This window comes from Hyaena hyaena, unplaced genomic scaffold (assembly GCF_003009895.1).
Source record: "Hyaena hyaena isolate Hyena2069 unplaced genomic scaffold, ASM300989v1 scaffold_70, whole genome shotgun sequence".
NCBI classification, from domain to species: Eukaryota; Metazoa; Chordata; class Mammalia; order Carnivora; family Hyaenidae; genus Hyaena; species Hyaena hyaena.
In genome coordinates, this window is record NW_024080701.1 from 1686453 (window position 1) to 1708351 (window position 21899).

General features: G+C 36.4%; 1 protein-coding gene across 4 annotated transcripts in view; it reads right to left on the bottom strand.

Annotated features, from left to right (window-relative positions):
- INO80 (INO80 complex ATPase subunit) overlaps positions 1–21899 on the bottom strand; it is a 131526-nt gene that overhangs the window by 69344 nt on the left and 40283 nt on the right. For all 4 annotated transcript variants that reach the window (XM_039232833.1, XM_039232831.1, XM_039232834.1 and 1 more), the window contains 12 exons: positions 18832–18885; positions 17812–18015; positions 15598–15793; positions 14422–14489; positions 13593–13802; positions 12995–13075; positions 12103–12198; positions 5919–5978; positions 4891–5033; positions 3248–3332; positions 2108–2225; positions 1090–1175 (listed from right to left, as the gene is read on the bottom strand). In XM_039232833.1, the coding sequence (XP_039088764.1) occupies positions 1090–1175; positions 2108–2225; positions 3248–3332; positions 4891–5033; positions 5919–5978; positions 12103–12198; positions 12995–13075; positions 13593–13802; positions 14422–14489; positions 15598–15793; positions 17812–18015; positions 18832–18885 (1401 nt within the window). The remainder of the gene's footprint in view (positions 1–1089; positions 1176–2107; positions 2226–3247; positions 3333–4890; positions 5034–5918; positions 5979–12102; positions 12199–12994; positions 13076–13592; positions 13803–14421; positions 14490–15597; positions 15794–17811; positions 18016–18831; positions 18886–21899) is intronic.

Below are 21899 nucleotides of genomic sequence, written 5' to 3' on the forward strand. Positions count from 1 at the left end.
AAAGGAAAATATGGGAAGAATTCACAGGGGCTAATAAAAAAAATTAAAAAACAGATGTCTGGTAAGAATTCAAGAAAAGATATAAACCAACATAAGGCTTTTTAAATTTAATATGTTATTTTTTTTTAAGTAATCTCTACACCCAATGTGGGGCTCAAACTCACAACCCCAAGATCAAGAGTTGCATGCTCAACGACTGAGCCAGCCAGGGGATCCATTAAGTCAAAAGTGTTGGCTTATATGAGAAAAAATATTATAAACTGAAGCACATGAAACTTCTAAATCTCTCAAGTTGCAGAAATAGAGAAGACGACCGAACATGTCAGACAACACCATAATAATGCAATCAGCAAAATCCCGTATGTGGAAAACTCTATAGGATAAATAACTCAGTTTGTTCAAAAAGGGAAAGAAGTAGGGAGGGATTAAAAGATACTTATGATACATATCACCCAAATGCTATGTGTGGGCCTTGCTTGGAAACTTATTTCAAAAACCATTAATTCTTTACCACAGAAAGCGGGAGGCAGGAAGCAGGAGATGTTGGAGGGAGAAGGAGGGGGAGAAACACACACACAAAGACAAATGGGGATATCTGAGGAATGACTGGATATGACACTATAATGGAATAATTGTCTAAAATTTTTTAGCAAAGGTGATAACTTATGGTTATATATTTTTAAAAAGAAATTTTTTTGGACATACATATGAAAATATTTGCAAATGAAATAAAAGACATCTGGGGCTTGCTTCAGACTAATTTACAGGGATGGGGATGGCAATGAGTTGATCATTGTTGAAGCTGTATGGTGGTTACAAGAGGTTCATTATACTATTTTTTCTACTTTTGTAATGTTTCAAATTCAACATAATATAAGATGAAACAAAAAGAAGAAAAAAATTATTACCTGGCTTGGCTGTCTGACTCATTTTAAATATTCCTTGATCCATTCTAGTGTAAAGGTCTTCTCTCAATCAAATTACATACCTTCAACTAAACATTTACCAAGGAATTTTTTTTTGTTTTGGTCTGGAACCCTAAAGTGGTTGCCTGTCAAGGCTTAAACTAATGAAGTCTTCTTTTCTTACCTTGTCAGACAATTCATTTTCCACATCTTTCTTGATTCTCCTCAGCATAAATGGCTTCAAGATCATGTGTAAGCGAGAGAGCTGATCTGAAATGCCAGGACATCAGACAAATAATACATTAAACTGATTTAACAAAAACAAAAGAAATATGACAATCATCTCTCACTTAACTGTTCATACACCTTTTGGCTTGATGAAGCTCTAAAAGGAGACTGAGACTTAATCTTTTTCCTAAGTAAAAACCAAGGAGTCTGAACTTTCACAGCATCTACTCATAGTCACTGGGGCAAAAGCATTTATCATTTACTCAGACCAGCGAGGAATACTTTATTTTTACTAGAATTCATCTTTAAAGTGTTTTAGGATTTTATCAATAAGAGAGTTCTCATATAGGTGGAATATAAGCTATCTGTGACTTCCAGCATTTCCCCAAAATAGTTTTTTCAAAGCATATCAGCAAATGAACAAGTAGTAGTATAAGAAATTACCTTAGGACTTCTCTATACTTGGTAGATTTCTGTTCATATCTATGTAATAAACATCTCATAACTCTCTTAGAAGTTATTATTCAACAAGGTCAAAATATTGATAAGTAAGGTTTAAAATGTTCACAGTAGAAACAAATTGTAATATAGAGAGAAAATAACAAAAACGACCCTTCTATTATGTCTATTTTTATTACAAGATAAAAAACCTTACCCCATTCCATAAATATAATTCTGATATGAATTTTTCAGAATCTATATGGAAAATGAGGATTCTTTAAGTCAAAATGTGGTATTTATAAACTCTGCCTGTTCTACCTTGATTAAATGGTCAATAGGACAGCAATCTCACCTGTATTAAGTCCTTTGGCTCTTTTAAACATGAACAAAGCACATAACTACTTTATAAGAAAAAAAAAACTTTTCTGCATATTCTTCTATGAATACTGAAAGAAAAATTCTTCTCATAGAAGAAAATATTCAATTATGTGGTTTCCTACACTGACAGAGACAACGTTCATAAAAGCACTCACTTTCATCAATAGCGGATTTGTTTTCAGCGTGGCTCTCAATGTCCTTGGAAAACCACTCATTAAATTCCTCATGTGAATCAAATAATGTTGGCATAATGAAATGTAGCAGGGCCCAGAGCTGGAAAAAAAGAAAAGTTAAATAACTATAGGACAACAAAATGATGGTGAGGATATATTGGGGGTTTGGAGAGAGTGAAAGTTGCAGGTGTGTGTGTGTGTGTGTGTGTGTGTGTGTGTGTGTCTGTGTGTGTGTCTGTGTGCACACGCGTGCGCGCGCAACTGTGAGTGAGGGGCAAGAAAGAAGGCAGGTGTACACACATGCCTCATCAACCAACTCTATTTCTATAGAGCACTATAGCAAAACAAGATTATTTTTCAACTAATTGCACACTAAGACTGAAAGCACAAGTACTGCTCAGATCTTGCAGTGGGATAGTTTTAAACAGTCTCATGTATTTAAAGAATCCATTTCACAATTGATCACAATCTGAGGTAGCATAATTTGCTTAAAATAACTCTTAATCAGGGGTCAGTAAATAATGGCCTATGGTGCCAAGGCTAGTTTGCCAACTACTTTTTTTTCTTGCCAACTATTTTTATAAATAGTTTTACTGGAACATAGCCACACCTATTCATTTCTGTATCGTCCATGGCTGCTTTCACATTATAACAGCAAGGTTAAGTAGGTGCAACAGCAACTATATGCCCTGTGTAAAGTTTAAAATATTTACTATCTGGCTCTTTACACAAAGTTTTCTAACCCCTGTTCTAGACAATCAATTGTCTTTTCTAAATAAGGAATTTTAGTTCCTCTCAGTGAGAAAGAATAACATCTTTTCAAAAGATTCCGTCGTAAAAACATCTCTGCATTAGATGGGTAGCATTCCTAAAGTGTTCATTATTTATTCCATAAATACAGAGGAATAAATTATCTGCCTATGCCACAGAATAAGAAAATAGGTATGATGCCCCCAAAACACACACAGGGCAAGTGATGATCAAATTCTTCCTTTTATGTGGAGATTATAATTTGTCCAGAGCAGTAACACTCCAGGAGGGCATGGGGAAAAATTATATTCTGTGCTTAGAACTGTTCTGTTTAATACAGACATAAAAACTGAAACCTTTGCTAATGCTTACCTCTGCCATGGTGTTCTGAATTGGGGTCCCAGTTAGTAAAAGCCGATTCCGACACTGGAACTGCAAGAGGATCTTCCAACGAACACTGTCCAATAAAGTGAAGTACAAATTCCAAGTGAGCAGTAAATCTTTCTTTGCGCTACAAAGACCCTGTATTTCTAAAAACGCTTTCCAAATATATAACAAACACCCAGAATAATCAAGTATGCGACCATAGACCAAACTAAAAAATATTATTTAACAAAGCTGAAGACAGGACAGGATTCCTGTATACTGAAAACATGGTACAGGGTTTAGGAAAAAGAGCTCTCAAATAGGCAAAGTAGGATCCTTTCTGGCTTGACAAGTGCTCTAGTAGTGTCTTTGGTCAGTTTCATTGACACAAGCCATTTAATTATAAGGTACTTATCTATAGTAAAAAAACTTTATAATTACTAATCTGGGGACTCACAGTTTGAGTTTAGAGAGATCAATGGAAAAAGGGAAGGGTGTGAGAAGAAAATGCAAAATGAGTCTACCACTCCTGGCTGTAAGCATGTCCTACTTCAAAAGAGTATAATATAAAGTAATGCCATCAGAGAATACAAAATACCATCCTGTTACTTAAAATGGATTTCTAAGAAAGTATTATGAGCTCACCAAGAGTTAGTAAGAATGCATGAAATGCAACATGTAATATTGCTGAGTAACATTTTGAAGTCAAGCACTGGATTACTATTCAGTTTGTGACTTTGAAGGTAGTATATTATTTTTTTAAATATTTAAAAAATATTTTTAATGCTTATTTCTGAGAGAGAGAGAGAGAGAGAGAGAGAAAGCGAGCACAAGCAGAGACACAGAACTGGAAGCACTCTGAGCTGTCAGCACAAAGCCTGACACAGGGCTCAAACTCATGAACTTTGAGATCATGACCTGATGCTTAACCCACTGAGCAATGCAGGCGCCCCTATAATACTTTAAACATGTAACTTCCAATAAAAAGATTCTTGTGGCTCTAATAACCATCCAGAGACTAGGACAACCTGCAAAAAACAGAAAGAGCCTACAATCTACATAATGAAATAGTCTACTTCCTACTAAGACCTCCTGTCTGAAATAATCCCTGAATCAAAGGGCGGGCAAGTCTTCTCCCACAAAAATGTTCCTTTGAATGGGCACCTGGGTGGCTCAGTCAGTTAGGTGTCCAACTTCAACTCAAGTCATGATCTCAGAATTCGTGGGTTTGAGCCCCTCAATGGGCTCTATGCTGACAGTGCAAGGCCTGCTTTGCATTCTCTCTCTGTCCCTCTCTCTTTGCACCTCCCTGACTCATGCCTTCTTTCTCTCTCATAATAAATTAATAAACTTAAGAAAATCTTCCTTGAAGAATAAAGACTTGTTAAGACATAGTAATTATTAAGTACAGAAGTAGAAGAAAAATGCTTGTATTCTAAACATTACTATGTGTATTCTATGAAAACCGCAAAAGAGAATTTTTGTCTTCTGGTCAGATACATGGCGTATGCAGAGACCATAATGTGCCAGGTTCTGAAACCTCTCTGACCTTTATTCACCTATGTGTGTATATATCATATGTCTCTACCATATGTCTGTATATTTGTACAGCCTCAGGATATAAATTTGGTTTCTATTAATCATGTTACCTGGAACTACTCTTGAGCGCCTGAGCCTCATCCAATACCATGTACTGCCACTTGACCCGCTGGAAATACTTTACATCCTGCACCACCAGCTGGTAGCTGGTAATTACCACATGGAAGGGGGCATCCTGAGTGTAGAGGGTCTTCTGTAAATATAAGAAGGGAAGAATGAAAATAGATACTTATTAATTCCTACGATAATGAGGAATGGACTTTATTTTTTAAGGCTAAGAAGTTTAAGACAGTCCTAAAGACATGCTTCTCCTACATGGTAGATGTGCAGTGAATGAAACCATAACTGTTTTTTAAGGTCTTCACCTTAATTATAGATCATGTTATGGAAAGAGCCTAAATGTCCATCAACAGATGAATGGATCAAGAAGATGTGGTTTATCTATACCATGGAATACTACATGGCAATGAGAAACAATGAAATCTGGCCATGTGTAGCAACATGGATGGACCTTGAGGGTGTTATGCTGAGCGAAATAAGTCAGGCAGAGAAGGACAAATATCATATGTTTGCACGTATAGGAGGATTAGGAGGAACTTGACGGAGGAACAAGGGGGAGAAGAAGGGCGGAAATGGTGGGGGAAAGGGAGAGAGGCAAACCATGAGAGACTCTTGAATGCTGACAAAAACTGAGGACTGATGGATGTGGGGGGGAGAGGGGATGGGCATGGAGGAGGGCACTTTGGGGATGAGCACTGAGTGTTATGTAGAAACTAATTTGACAATAAACTATTTGTAAAAAAAAAAAAAAAATGCGAATAAAAAAAAAATTATAGATCATGTTAAAATTAGTCTTCAGCTTATTAAAGAGTTCTTACTTAATCTTGGACTGCAAGTCCAGCTAATGGTCTATATAATGGGAAAAGTATTGTAGAAGAAAAAAGTAGTGGTTTAGTGCCTAAAAATGTATGTAAGATTTTACATGAGAAATTCCTCAAATCAACTGGAGAAATGATTGCATATATGTAGGTCTATATGGGCACATATATGTGTATATATACCATAAGCTGAAAATTACCTGACTCCAGAACCTCCTGATAACTTTTCTATCATGAGGATTTCCCCAATATGGTAGCACCTGGAAAAAGGATCATTATACAGATTATTTCCTATTTATAATCTTAAAAGTTTTCATCACAAATGTTAATTCAGAATAAATTTTTTTTATTTTTTACTTTTTAAAGTTTATTAAGTAATTTCTACACCAAATGTTGGGCTCAAACTCACAACCCCATGATCAAGAGTCTTATGTTCTTCTGACTGAGCCAGTTGGGCCCTCTCAAACAATTTAAAAAGAACCTAAATAATGAATATAGGTGTTCTTCTTCTGTCACTGCCACTAGCCCTCTTCCTACTGACTGAATTAATACACACATACAAAACATTGGTTTGAAGGCATCAGAAAGCTACTGAGGCAGTGGAGAATAACAGAGCCAAAACCCAGGAAAGAAAGAAAAGTCCAGAGAGGAAAGCCTAAAATGTGGTATATGTCTTTCCTAAAGGTGCTCATGGTTTCCAAAAGTTCCAGTTGTGAAGCTAAGAAATTGAAAAGAGTATTTTTTTAAACAATATAGTGCCTACAGAACAAAAACTGTAGTTCAAGGAAGAAGTATTCTGATAACCACCCTCCTCCCTGGCCTTAAGATATGAATCATAGGATACATAACCATGGGTAGCAAGTAATGTAATTACACATAGACTTGCCTTAACAAGTACTGAATCCCAGCTATGAATCATCTCAATTCCTGACTACATAAAGGGGAGACTTTTGGATTATTAGTGCCCCTCCCCCCAATTACAAGTGGCAAAACAAACACAAAAGGCCCAACCCTAAACACCTATAAATCCACAATCTGAAAGTAAAAAGAGCCCACAACTACCTCTATAATCTTTCCTATATAATGTCTGGTATACAATAAAAACACACAAAAACCCCCAAAATCCACAACAAAATACCCAGATATATGGAAAGACTAGACCACATGACTGAAAACCAATATATGAAACAGATACAAGAAATAAACCTGGAAGACACCCTGACAATGAACTACCTAAAACACACTTTTTAAAAAGATGCTAATTTGTTCCTGGAACTAAAAGACAAGCTAGAGAATTTCCGTGGTGTACTAAAACTATAAAATACAAAGGGGAAATTTAACAACTGGAAAAAAGAGTAACTAAAACTAAGAATTCAATTATGGGTTTAATAACAGATTAAAATGCAGCTGAGAAAATTAGTGAACTAGATAATAGGTCAGAAGGAAATATTTAGACAAAAGCATGGAAAAAGAAAAGAATGAAATTCAGTACTTTTTCTGTGATATCTCTAGGTACAATTTCCTTTCAAAGTGCTTCTAGGATCTGTAGGTTGATGTTCTTTGTTGGTTTGAAAACTCTCAGTCACAATGAAATATAAATATACAGAAAGAAATGAAGATCAATGAAAACACTGAATACATAATATGAATAAATCTAAATAAATTTAAAATGTATAGATGATAATAAAATGCTTTATACAACTTGAAAGATAAAATATATACAACAGCATGTAAGTCTAGAAAAGAGGAACTAAAGCCCTTTTACTATATGGAAAACACTAACAGTATTAATTTATACTACTTTTTAAAAAATCAAGGATACATGTTCCTTGATTCCTGGGTATTCTCCTGGGTACTTACTAAAGAATAAAATGAATATATAGTTAGTAAGCCAGGAAGGAATGCAAATAGCAGTAAAATCTTATCAATCCAAAGGCCACAAGAAAGAAGAAAAAGGAGAGCTGTAGAAGTAGAAAGCAAACAGCAAGGTAGATTTAAACTCCATGTATCAATAACTAAATTAAAAGTAAGCATAAATACTCCAAATAAAAGGCAAGAAAAAACCTAAAACATAAACGGAATGGTTAAATAAAAAAGCGGTACCATGTAAAAACGAGAAGAAAGTTAATCTATTTAATACCAAAGAGAGTAGACTTATGGCAAAAAGTCTTAACGAGAGGGATTTCATAATAAAAGGCTCAATTGATCAGTAAGACAAAATAAAAATACATGCTGTTGTATATATTTTATCTTTCAAGTTGTATAAAGCATTTTATTATCATCTATACATTTTAAATTTATTTAGATTTATTCATATTATGTATTCAGTGTTTTCATTGATCTTCATTTCTTTCTGTATATTTAAACTTCATTGTGAAGTATATTTTCAAAGAAATATAGGACATTTATAAACACTGACCATATGATGGGAAAGGAAAGTTCAGTAAATTTCAAAAAAGGATCAAAACCATACAAAGCCTATTTTCTTATCACAGTGGGTTTAAGCTGTAAATTAGTAACAAAAAGTACTTACTTAGTAACAGAAAGATTATCTAGTAACAAAAAGATTTTTTTGGTTTGGAAATTAGGAACCACACTTCTAAAAATTTTTTTGAGAAAGATAGAATGCGAGAAAGGGAGGGGCAGAGAGAGGAGACAGAATCCGAAGCAGGCTGTAGACTCTGAGCTGTCAGCACAGAGCATGACTCAGGACTCGAACTCACAAACCACGAAATCATGACCTGAGCTGAAGTTGGATGCTTAACTGACTGAGCCACCCAGGCACCCCAAGAACCACACTTTTAATTAAGCCATGAATCAAAGAGAACTTACAATAGAAGCTAGAAATTATACTGAATTAAAGAATAATGAAAATATGACACAACAAAACTTTGGATGGCTATTGTCATGCATAGAAAGCAATTAATACCCTTAAAGACACTTAACAGAAAAGGTGAAAATCAACAATCTAAGCTCCATTTCAAGATGTTAGAAAAGGAAAAAAGTTCACAAAAAAGTATGCAAGAATAGTAAAAGTGCAGAAATAAGTGAAATAGGATCAAACAAAATAGCCAATTTCAGGAATGAAAATGGTATATTATAAAAAAATGTAAATCATATTTCAGGGGGAAAAAGAGGAAGTCAGAAGCACTGGTCACACTACAATCAGAAAACAAGTGTTAATCAAGTATCTGCCACCTAAAATAAACTTCCAGATATTATCAACATACACCTAAATATCTTTTGGATGTAAATTAACTATACACCTGAGTAGAGTCTAAATTTAACTATGTTCTATAGGGAAATGAACACATTTCTGACAATCTAAAGTAATGGCAACTGAAACAATGAACATTTGTAAATGAATGTTCCTAACAATACTATTCACAAGATCCAAAGGTAGAAACAACCCAAATATCCACAGAGACAAATGGATAAACGAAATATTGTTTCCTCAGATAATGAAATACTATTCAGTCATAAGAAGGAATGACATGCTGACATGTGTTATAATATTGATGAACTTTGAAAATATTATGCTAAGTGAAAAGAAGCCAGATTAAAAACAAAAAACCTCCACCAGTTACATGATTCCAGTTACATAAAATATACAGAATAAGCAAATTCAGAGACAGAAAGTGGATTTGTGGTAGTCAGTGGTTGGAAGGAAAGGGGAACAGGGAGTGACTGCTTACCGGGGAAGAGGTTTCTGTTTGGGATGATAAAAAAATTCTGCAATCAGATAGCATCAATCATTGTACCATACACTGTACTTACTACTGCTGAACTGTATACTTTACACTGGCACATATTATATGCACTTTTTTTTTTTTTTTTAAAGTATACTTTATGCCCAGAACGCCTAGGTGGGTCAGTTGGTTGAAGGACCAACTTCAGCTCAGGTCATGATCTCACAGTTCGTGAGTTCAAGCCTCACACCGCACTCTGTGCTGACAACTCAAGAGCCTTGATCCTGCCTCAGATTCTGTGTCTCCTTCTGTCTCTGACCCTCCCCTGCTCACACTGTGGCTCTCTCTCTCTAAAAAATAAACAAACATTAAAAAAAAAAAAAAACGCAAAAAAACAGCATACTTTATGCCCAACATGGGGCTCAAACTCATGACCCTGAGATCTAGCTGGCCAAGCCAGGTGCACTCACATGTGTATTTTATCACAATTCTTAAAAACTGAGACAAAAAAACAGTGGCAACTGGAATAGGCCCATAGGCCTAATCAAAAGGAAGCTCAACATGCACATGAAAGCTCATTTCCAGGCAGAGGCATAAAATCAAAGGACAGATATCAATAACATAAGTAGTTTGACATTGCCATCTAATGGCCAGTGAAGTTAATACTGAAAACTTAAGTGGTTTGGTGGAAATTTTTAAGACTTAAATTTTCAACTCTTGACTGTTCAACATGTACTGGAAAAGAAAAAAAAAAACGAAGAATTGAAGAAAAACACAGCAGCTCCATATTCCATATGGCAAACAACTCTAGAGAAGATATTCAACAAACTGCCTTAGAATGATCTCTTCTTACAAATTTAAAAACGAGTCAGCCAATGGGGGGGCTAGGTGGTCAGTCAGTTGATACCCTACTCTTGACCTCAGCTCAGGTCATTATCTTGGGGTTGGTGAAATCAAGGCTGGCACGGGGTTCTGCACTCTCAGTGCTTGATTCTCTCTCTCTGCCACTCTCTTGCTCATGTGCTAAGTAAATAAACTAAAAAATAAGTGAAATGAAATGAAATAAATAAAAATGAGTCTACCATGTTAAAAGCTATACACTTAATATATCTTGTAAACAGTTTTTAAATCCACAATTGAGGCAATAAGGTGGAGCCACAGCCACAAAGGTATCCCAAAGTGGAATATTCCACACATGTCCTTATTCCTTACAAAGCCTAAGCTAGAAAAACATTTGACTCCCCCTCTTTTTAAAAAAATTTTTTAATGTTTTATTTATTTTTGAGGGAGAAATCGAGACAGCGTGAGCAGGGGAGGGTCAGAGAAAGAGGGAGTCACAGAATCTGAAGACAGGCTCCAAGCTCTGAACTAGCTGTCAGCACAGAGCCCGATGCGGGGCTCGAACCCACGAACCATGAGATCATGACCTGAGCTGAAGTCGGATGCTTAACCAACTGAGCCACCCAGGTGTCCCTTGACTCCCCCTCCTTATCCTGTGTCCTTTAAATTGAATGGAACCCATGATTATGGAGACCCCAAATCAGACAAATGATATCAATAATTTTTTAAAGAAAATTTTAAGTTTATTTACTTATTTTGAGAGAATACAAGTGCAAGCAGGGGAGGAGCAGAGACAGAGAGGGAGAGAGGGAACCAGAAGCAGGCTCCCTAAACTGTCAGTGTGGAGCCCAGTGTGGGGCTTGATCTCACGAACCACGAGATTATGACTTGAGCTGAAATCAAGGGTCTGTGGCTTATCGGACTGAGCCACTCAGGTGCCCCAATAATTCTATAAATACAATCTCCATTAAATCCTCCTTACCATGCAATTTCATTATCATTATGTCACTTTAGGGACAGAACATATATTTAACTAATTTCCCTATTTTTACTTGCAAACACTATAATAAACCCTATCCCTTCTTTTTCTTTAAATGGTTAGTTTTGACAGAGAAAGAGAGAGAGACAGAGACAGAGGGGGAGGGAGATACAGAATCCAAAGCAGGCTCCAGGCTCTGAGCTGGACAGCAGAGCCTGATGCGGGGCTCAAACCCACAAATCTTAAGATCGTGACCTGAGCTGAAGTCCGACGCTCAACCAACTGAAGCACTCAGGCGCATCTACCCATTCTTTCTTATATCCCAGTAACTTTCTACAATTAAAGCCTGTTTAATAAATCTTGTTTACATCTTAACCAGCTTAATACAACATAGTTCCCTATTGATCACTTCTGACTTCAATCTTACTATCTTTCTTACTATCTAAACTTGGACTAAAGATCTGACTTTGGACCATTGAGAAAACGCATTATTTATGAATATATTGGGAGGGGGTATTACAATGCCATAAATTACAGAACATGTGACCTGATGATATGATTTGTCAAAATCTATGTTAAACCAACAAGGTAGATATTTTCTACTGTGGCAGTTTGACCAGGAACATCAATCTATGTAGCTAATCCAACAAATCATTTAAACTGGACTTTGGCTTTCTCACTTATGAAACACAAGGTTGTAATAGCTCTCTTGTTGCTCCCATCAGTAACTTTCAAATGGAACGATGGAATGTATGCATTCTAAAGCATTTTGGGAAAAAAAGCAAGAAACTAAAATTTCTTATGAACAGTTTAAGTAAGGCAGAAAAAGAAAAGTCAGAGTTTAAAGAGCAAAATAAATTTTTGTTGAATTTTTACCTTAAATTTAGGAACAAATCTAGTAAACTCCTGGTGCCAATTGTTAAGTGTAGAAGCAGGTGAAATTATTAAGAAAGGTCCCCAGATGTTTTCTCTCTGAAAGAGAAAAACTGGGTCAGCTAACTGCAGAAAAACTGAAGATATTTAGTTCAGAATTATCATTAACAACAAGAGCAGTTTAAGAATACAGAATACTTTATTACAAGAGAAATGGTAGCTCCCATATTTGCATACTCAGTAATAATATCCTAAGTTAATAATAAGACAGGCTCAGAAAAAAACTCGGTAAAAAATACCAAGTAATTACTTCCACCTCCCACCACTTAAGATCCTATTTAAATCATTCACAAAGCACTTAAGACATCTTGAATTGTATGTGCTGCTTTCCCCTATATCAGATGATCATAACAATTTTACTAGGATTTTCTGCTTTATTCAAAATGTTTCTATACTTATTTTCTTATTTAATTCTCACAGAATTCCTCTAAGTAGATATGATCTCCCATGATGCAGAAGTAGAAACTAAACCTAAAAATTAAAGTGAAGTCAAAGCAAAAAAGATGAGATGAATGCCCAAGTTTACATTCTCAGTAAACAAAGAGTTAGATGTGAACTTGGGTCTTCTGGTCTAACTACCATTCCTTTGCCATTATACTAATGGTTCTGGACAGAGGGTGATGGGCAAAATGTCCAACCACACATTCTCAAAAACTGTTCTAGTCTTGAAAACCAAAATGCTCCACTGCACTGTGTCACCTTGTAATGACCCTGAAGGGAAGGAGTAAGTCCTAAGGTCCTGGTGTGCTACAGAGCCTGGCATAATGCTTGATAACAACTGATTCTCATCTCGGAATCTAAGAGTGCGGAAGACAGAAAGACTCCATCTACCCACCTCAGCCAGATGGGCCAGGAGGGCAATACTCTGTACTGTTTTACCAAGGCCCATTTCATCTGCAAGAATGCCATTAATGCCCTGGAAAAAAAAATAAATAAATAAAAAACACAACAGATAGTCAGTACCTCTCAGATTCTAACACACAGGGGTTCAATATACTGTCTGAACGAACCAACTAAACTATCTAACTAGTCTAAACAAAACGACTAGAAATATCATTTCAGCACTATTATGATTCCTTTTGACAATTCCACAGCTACAACTGAATCACGGTATCTTGAGGTGACATCATGAGATGAAAAACAGGCCAAAACCAGTTTTCCAGATAATTTAATTAGGCAAAAAAAAAAAAAAATCAGGGTTACCAAGACGACATAAGGCAAACTATGTACTTGACACAAATATTCTCCAACAAAATTTCAGGTTAAAAATACAGAGAGATCTTTCTGACTCTTGTCAGAGGTGATATAACTTTTTAAAAGGGATGAAATTTAAAACATTATCTTGTGTCCATTTCACAATACTCTGAACCAATGACATTAAGAAAACAGGTAACAAAAGGGAGTGGAGTGAGTATGACAGTTCTAAAATTCACCTGCTCATATAAATTTGCCAACCAATTCATGCCTTTCAGCTGATAGCCTTTTAATTTGCCATTAAAAATTGTAGGTTGTGGAATATCTTCACCAGCTCGGATAGATGGGTTTGCCAGGCTATAACTCTCCCCAAACCCGGTGCCAGACTTGTTTGCTGCCCGGAGGGCAGCTGCTCGACTTTCTTTCGCATCTTCATCAAATGACCTTGTCTGGTAAAGAAAAACATATTAGAAGAAAAATATAAGAGGGAAAAATGGAATTCAAATCAAATGCATACAATATATCTATCGTGTGGTAACTGGAACAAAATTTCTGATAATATTATGTAATATATATGTAAAATAATATAGGAAATATTACTAATGTTTTAAAATTAATTTAACAATTATATTAAAATACACTTAGGATGAGCAGACACCAAGCCATATTACATAATTACTCATTTCATCAAGGAATTTGTTAAAACTCTGATATAAAATTTGTTTGGTTGGGGCTGGTGGGGAGAAGGTCAAGTTTATATCTATCCTGACCTGGACCGTGTTACATGGGGTTCCTATGAAGTATATTCTTTACTTATTTTAATTCAATCCGACTGCCGTTTCCTCCTGATTTCATGAAACATCACTACATCATGAATAAGCAAGCTATTACTAAGGTTTAAAAGAAAGTCCTAACTTAGTTTTCTTAAGGCAATGATATAGCTCACTTAACAAGCACCAATATGGTCACCTTCACTAAACAACCAAAATGCATTTCACACTATATTACCCACGATTATTCAAGAGAATAAAAAAATAGGTAAACTATCTCTTCAATTGTAAGACTCACCCGAGCTTGATGAATATGGTAAGCATTTTCAGCATTCTTCAGTGCCTGGGCTTTGAAATGGTTACTATCTGAAAAGGAAAACGTGTAGATTATCACAAGTTATCAACTGATCTCCTTCAAAGATGCAATTCACATCAACAATGTCAATCTCTAACTACCCCAACCAACTCATCCCTAAATTCATAGAGGGTGAGAGAGCAGAAAGGCTCAAATTATCTGACAAAGATAAAGACCTAGACGTGGCAATGAAGACAGAGGGGTGCCATGTCTCTAGTAGCCAAACCCAGCTTACAGAAACCACCAGAGGACTGAGCTCCAGTCTCTCAATCCTGGGTTTCTTGCTCAAGGCAATGCCAAAGCAAAGCATAACAACAGGGATTAAAAACTGTGAGAGATTTCTGCTGGGTGAAACTATCCCAAAAGAAGAAATCAAGACACGTGTAACCGCTAAGACCCATGCAGGAACGGTCATTCTTTTTATTCTGAGCTCAACATCTTTATCACTACTCTCTGTGAAGTTACCCTCAAACTTCACCTCAATTCATCCATCCCCTTGTGGACACAAAAATACCAAAACTGAACAGTCTCCTTCTAATGCTTGACTTATATCACCAAGAATCTTGTTATGAGAGACATGATTTTCTCTTCTGAGATATGTACATTGAATTCTTTTGATTCCATAGCCTCTATTCCTGCTAACAAATCAAACAATATAAGATATTCCAAAACTTAAGGGGCACCTGGGTAGCTCAGTTGGTTAAGCGTCCGACTTTGGCTCAGGTCATGATCACACGGTTTGTGGGTTCAAGCCCCGCATCAGGTTCTGTGCTGACAGCTCAGAGCCTGGAGCCTTTTTCAGATTCTGTGTCTCCCTCTCTCTGCCCCTCCCTCACTCGTGCTTTCTCTCTCATCTCAAAAATTAAATAAATAAATAAATAAATAAAAACATTCCCAAGCTTATCATATAAACACACCCTTTTCTTTTCAAATTCTTTAATTAAAAAATTATTTTATTTGTTTATATTATTCATACTTCCCCTACTCCAGTGCAATAAATTCCCCTTTACTAATCATTACCTACTGATCCAAGACAAAACTTGCAAGAATAATGTGAATAGCCTTAGGTATGAAAAAGAGAGGGCACCCACTTCCTCTACTTCCTGATTCAGGACTCACCATAATCCTCCTGTGTGATGTTAACTACCACCCCTCCACCAATGTCAATCTGTCTTTGGGTAGAACTGTCTTCCAGTTTCCTTAAGATTTCTTCCTGGATTCCATCATGACCCATGTCTCGTTTGCGACTCATGAAATGGGCATACAACTCTGTCTGGGTTATCAGGAAGTTCAGCTTTCGTTGTTGCCTCTTGGCCTAAAGGGGAAAAAAGTTGAAAGAGAAAACAGAGTCAAGTCATCAATCACATACAAGAGGTAATTAACAGAATTCCCAAAATCCATATATAGTTTGCATATAATTCTTTTACAAATTCTCTACCTTTAAAAAGGTAAGAATTGCTAATGCACAGTTTCATTATAACCAAGTCTCTGATACTAAAAGCAAGTAATAGTCTTCACTTATATTTAATGATAACATATGTTTTGCTCTTATTTACAATATGAAAGTTTTTGTCCATTAGGCTTCTGTCTAAAATGCTTACTTCTTTACTATATCACTTTCCTAGAATGGCACAGAGACACCAACTAAACTCAGCCAATGCACTTTATTCCATAACCTAGGTGGTAGATACATGTATTTTAAAATATGTAAACATGTCAAAAGATCTTTATCATCAAACATGAAAATAAGTGACTAGGGTCTATAACGTATTCTGAAAGTCAAAGAAGAAGATGACAATCAAAGGAAGAAAAACACTTCCAAAAACAATGTATAGTTCATCTTTGATGATCTACAAAATATGAATACAGATCAAATACACATACACAAACACATAGTCACTACTTTGCATTATTTTATAATAAAATTCATATGAAATAGAGTTGATTTATCCTTGATCTACCTCCTCAAACGAAAAACAAAAATATAGCAAGGAACTCAACCAAGAAAGGAAACTAGTCCTAAGGTATGCTATATAAAACTATACTTTCTCTTCAAGGTTTTATAGTACCTGAGCCAGATTCAAATGAGAAGAATATCTAAAAGTGAATTTAAGAGATAATGGGAATAATTTTTCATAATGGATATAGGTACTCATGTTCCATAGCTAAAGTACTATCAAGAAAACCTTTCTAAATTAAAACAAAAAAAGAGTAACATTTCCTTTAATTTTAAAAAAGTCAACTAATACATGTTAAAGGTAGAATAAAGTTCCATCACAAATAGTTTTATTTCAAAGGTTCCAAGAAAGACTTAAAACATAAACGTAAATGAAACTCTTCGGTTAATTATCAACAAAATTGAGAGAACATTTCACAAACCTATACCACACTATATGTCTGGCTGCTTGCAAAACTTCAAGATCTGCAACTCTCAAATGCCTCTAAATTCAGTTAAGTATTCCAGATAGCATCAAATGTTTACTAACACACTAATAGGTTTATCTTGCATGTAAAGATAAAAGTTACCCAGGGGACTTAAAACTGGACAAAATCCATATTTACCCTCAAAGGCAAGATAAAAGATAGAGGATCAAGAGCTTAGAGGAGGCCACAGCTCTGCTTTGACAAGAGTACTTACTACCTATACCTGAAAGAGAACACCTCTCATCCCCTGACTGCCTTCTTTCTCCAGACCTCCATTTCCCCCGCACACAATCCAACTGGTTTGCCAATGGCAACACAATGACTTTGTCCTCTTACTCTCTCTTCTTGCTTCCCTGAACAATCTACTCACCTATATTAGCTAACATCAGGCTTCGAAGAGTACTGGCTGAAAATTAAAACAGTGAAGCAGGTCGAAGTGGGGGGATGGGTCTCAAAACCGGATCAGTTGTCTATTGTTCCTATCTGGCCTAAATTTGGCAACCAGCCCCACTCCTCCAACAAGGAAGAAATGGCAGCCAGCACCTGGAACCAAGGCAAGATAAGCTGTAAGCTGTTTTCTGTTTCTTTTGTTCATCCCTATTCTTTTTTCTTTTTCTTTTTCTTTTTTTTTCTTTTTTTTTTTTTTTGGTCCTCCAGAGATATAAAGAGGAATAAGACTAAAAAAGAAAGGAAAGCTTGGCATACAAAGAGAGGTGAAGGCCAAAGAGAGGGCCTTACTGAGTGATCAAAACAGAATCGGTTTACTGGACTAAAATTACTATTCTTAAAATTATGTCTTAAAATGTTTTTTTCCAACAATTTCATTAACTTATAATTTATGTAGTACACACTAATCTCTTGCTATGGCTGAGCAATCATAGTTTTCAAAATTTTATACCATTGACCTACCTCCCGCATTTCCTCATCCAACTTGCGCTGCTCCAAGGCTTCCTTCTCTGCACGCTTTCGGTGTTCCTTCTCCACCTTCTCGTATTTCTTCCAGTAGAGAAGCATCTCCTTTGTGAGGCGGCGGGCACGAGGCAAGGTCTCCTTACAGTTCTTTTGGGCCTGCAAGGCAGCTCGACGTACCTCCTTCATGCACTGGTGGGCAAGCTGCAGATGACAAAAGTACTCTCACAAAGGAGAAGGACCCAACACCACAGCCAGTTTTCCTTTAGCTCTAAACCACAGCATTCCTCAGTCTGTTCAGTATACAGTCTTTCTATGGCCACATCTCCTTCTCCCACAGTGTGGTTCATTTCCCTGCACAGCACTAAGATCCAGACACAGACCCTGAGGTAATACACGGAATGAAAAAATCTATACACATACTGGCACCTTAGATGGAAAAAAAGTATAATGTCCGGAGATTTGTTGGGAAGTTACAAAGTACTATCATATACATCGATAATAATAGCTAATTAATGCTCATTATATGCTAGGCACCATTCTACACCTAACATCATTAAACTAATTTATTTTTTCAAAAAAACTCTACGTCATTGGTAGTATCAACATCCTCATTTTACAGATGAAGAAAGTGAGGATGAGTGACTAGCCCAGGAAAACAGAACCAATAACATTATCTCATCTGATCTCACAGATTTCAAAGGAAGTTGTGTTACTTCCTTCTAAAGGAAGGTATTAATATTAATAATCATCATTTCTTTGATAAAGAGACTGAACAGATGAAGCTTCCATGATCTGCCTAAGGAATAAGAGCAGGCCATGGTCTCTTCTAAAAAGGTTCAAATACCAGAAATGGGAGGAAGAGAAATTTTATTTATAAAATAGAAAACATTTATAAATTCTCTTAAGTACTACTAGAGTACCTAAGGTATTCAACCAGGTCACAAGAGACAACAAGAGCAGCAACCATAGACATATTTCAACATAACATAAAATGGGAAATATAAAACTACAATTTACCTTTCTGCTATTGGTGAGAAACAGGTTACGAGCTGAAGCTTTCTGTTTGTTGGCCTAAAATATTTAAAAACAATTATATCATTTAGGAGTCTTTTGAAATAAGATTGTGTAGACTGACACTGTCTTTTATTCAACTCCTCAAGGGTTAAAAAATAAAGTTATCCAAATGCACCAACTCAGAACCACACACAAAGCTACTCAAGCAGCATGAAAAAGAATAAGCTAATGCTGTGCTTACCTTAAACAGTCTTCTGTATATTTTAGAAAGAATTTAAGTTATATTACAGGCCTCAAGTGGACGAGGAAAATATAACAAAATGCCCTAAACCCTAGCACTAACCCTAAACACTGACTCATACACACCTCTTTGCAGAGCCCATCTGTAAAGAGGCTGAGATAGCAGGCGTTGACATACACAAATTGTTAGGAGAAGGGTAAAATAGCCTTCTGGTTGGTGATTCTATCCTCCAACCAGAACAAACCTGCTGCCACTATTAATTTCTGCCAACACTTAAGCTTCACTAAGCTTCATCTTCTCCAACAAAAATATTCCAAGGCAGACGTAACACAAGATGACTCAGCAGCCAACAAACCAGTCATGAGCTGCCAATTTTGTCTTCCAATTCAGTTAAAACAAACAAATAAAAAAACCTCAATAAAAAAACCTGATTTCCTATGATGATCCAGTTGACATAAGAGAAGACACAGCACAGGCACAGCTGAGTGACTCTGACTGTTAAAGAGCTCCCCACCCCCAATTCTGAAGAAACAGTGGGTACAAAGTTACACAGACAGCCTAACAGCCATTTCTATAAAATTCCAACCTCAGATGATCTGCTTTTGGGAATTTTTAGGCCTTTTATCAAAACTTTCTCCTACTAAATGCTTAAGCAGCTACTACCACTTAAAGGACAAAAGTCTTGGGGCACCTGGGTGGCTCAGTTGCTTAAGTGGCCAATTTTGGCTCAGGTCATAATCTCACAGTTCATAGGTTTGAGCCCCACGTCAGGCTCTGGGCTGACAGCTCAGAGCCTGGAACCTGTTTCAGATTCTGTGTCTCCCTCTCCCTCTGCCCTTCCTCCACTCATGCTCTGTTTCTGTCTCTCAAAAAATAAATGAAAATGTTAAAATTTTTAAAAAGAATCTCAAATATTCCTACTGAATTCTTGATCATCAGAAGGGCATCTTTTTTAAAAAATTATTTTTATTTACTTTTTAAGTAATCTCTACACTCAATGTAGGGCTTGAACTCATGAACCCAAGATTAAGAGTTGCATGCTCTACCTACTGAGCCACCCAGAAGGGCATCATTTTGAATTCTATTCACCAGGTACAAAGATGGTTTCCCCATATCTTCTTTCATCAAGAATGTTCTTCTATAAACTCTCTCTCCAAAAATACTTTATTGGCATGGGGGGAAAATGCTAATTGTAAAGAAGCATAAACATATCAAGGGATCAAAGCTAATATCATCAAATTGGAACAATGGGTCATGTGCCTCCTCATGTGACATACCAAGAAGGATATATCACTTGTTTGGTAATCCTGCCCAAAACGAATAACTCAAATCTAATCATGAGGAATCATACAAACTCAAATTCAGAAACATTGTACAAAATAACAGGCCTATACTCTTAAAAAATAAAAATGTAATGAGAAATGAAGGCTGAGAAACTGTCAGATTTAAAGGAGATTAAACAGATGTGACAACTAAATGAAATATGTAGTCCTAGATTGGATCCTGGATTCCATCAAGGAATAAAAGCCATATAAAGAATATTACAGAGACAACTGATGGAATCTAAATATGGTCTGTGGATTAGATAATAATCTTTATAACCGCACTGTGGTTCTGTATGATAGAATCCTCTTTTTCTTAGGAAACACACTGAATTACTACAAGGAAGTTCAGTACAAAGTGTCAAACTATCCCTCAAAATGGGTGAGAAAAAAGTATGCACTGATATAACAAAAGCCAAGGAAGCAAACATTGCTAAGTATGAGTGAAAGATACATGGTAGTTCTTTGCATTATTCTTGCCATAGCATTATAAAACTTTGTTTTGAAGTAATTTTAGACTTAGAGAAAGGTAGCAAAAAATAATATAGAGTTCCCTTATATCCCTCCTGCTGCTTTCCCTAGTTTAGCATCTTACATTAACTAGAATACAATTATTTTAAGTGTTTATTTGGGGTGCCTGGGTGGCTCAGTTGGTTGAGCCTCTGACTTCAGCTCAGGTCATGATCATGCTCATGGGTTCAAGCCCCACATCAGGCCCTGTGCTGACAGCTCAGAGCCTGGAACCTGCTTGGGATTCTGTGTCTCCCTCTCTCTCTGCCCCTCCCCTGCTCACACTCTGTCTCTCTCTCTCAAAATAAATAAACCTTACAAAAAAATTTTTTTTAAATAATAAATGTTTATTTACTTATTTTGAGAGAAAGAGATAGAGAGCTAGTGGGGTTGGGGGAGGGGGGGGAGAGAGAGAGAGAGAGAGAGAGACAGAGAGACAGAGAGAATCCCAAGCAGGCTCCCCACTGTCAGCAAGGAGTTCGACACAAACCATGGGATCATGATCTGAGCCAAACAAGAGTCCATGCTTAACTGAAGAAGCCACTCAGGCACCCCACAGAATACAATTACAGTAAAACCTTGGATTAAGAGTAACTTGCTCTGTGAGTGTTCCACAAGATGAGCAAACGTTTCTATTAATTTTGATAAACGAGTGATGTCTTATAATACAAGTAGTACATGATGTGGAATGTCACATGATCATAACTGCGCCAAGGGTTCTTCTCCTACCTTTCTCTCTCTCTCTTTGTGGGACTGTGGGTGATTTTCTCCTATACTCGGATGCTCAGTCACATGTCAGTGTTTGGCAGAAATCACGGATTTTTCAGAATGCTGGAAGGTGCTCCAACTGGGACTAATGTATTTTTTGTCATTTCAAAGCACCTATAGACAGTCCTTTGCTTTTCCATACAAGAATAAGGTTAGGAATGCTTTGCTTCATTAAAGGTCAGGCTTCCTGCAGATAAAGACCCTTTCCTCTGCTGCCTTATTGCCAGTTA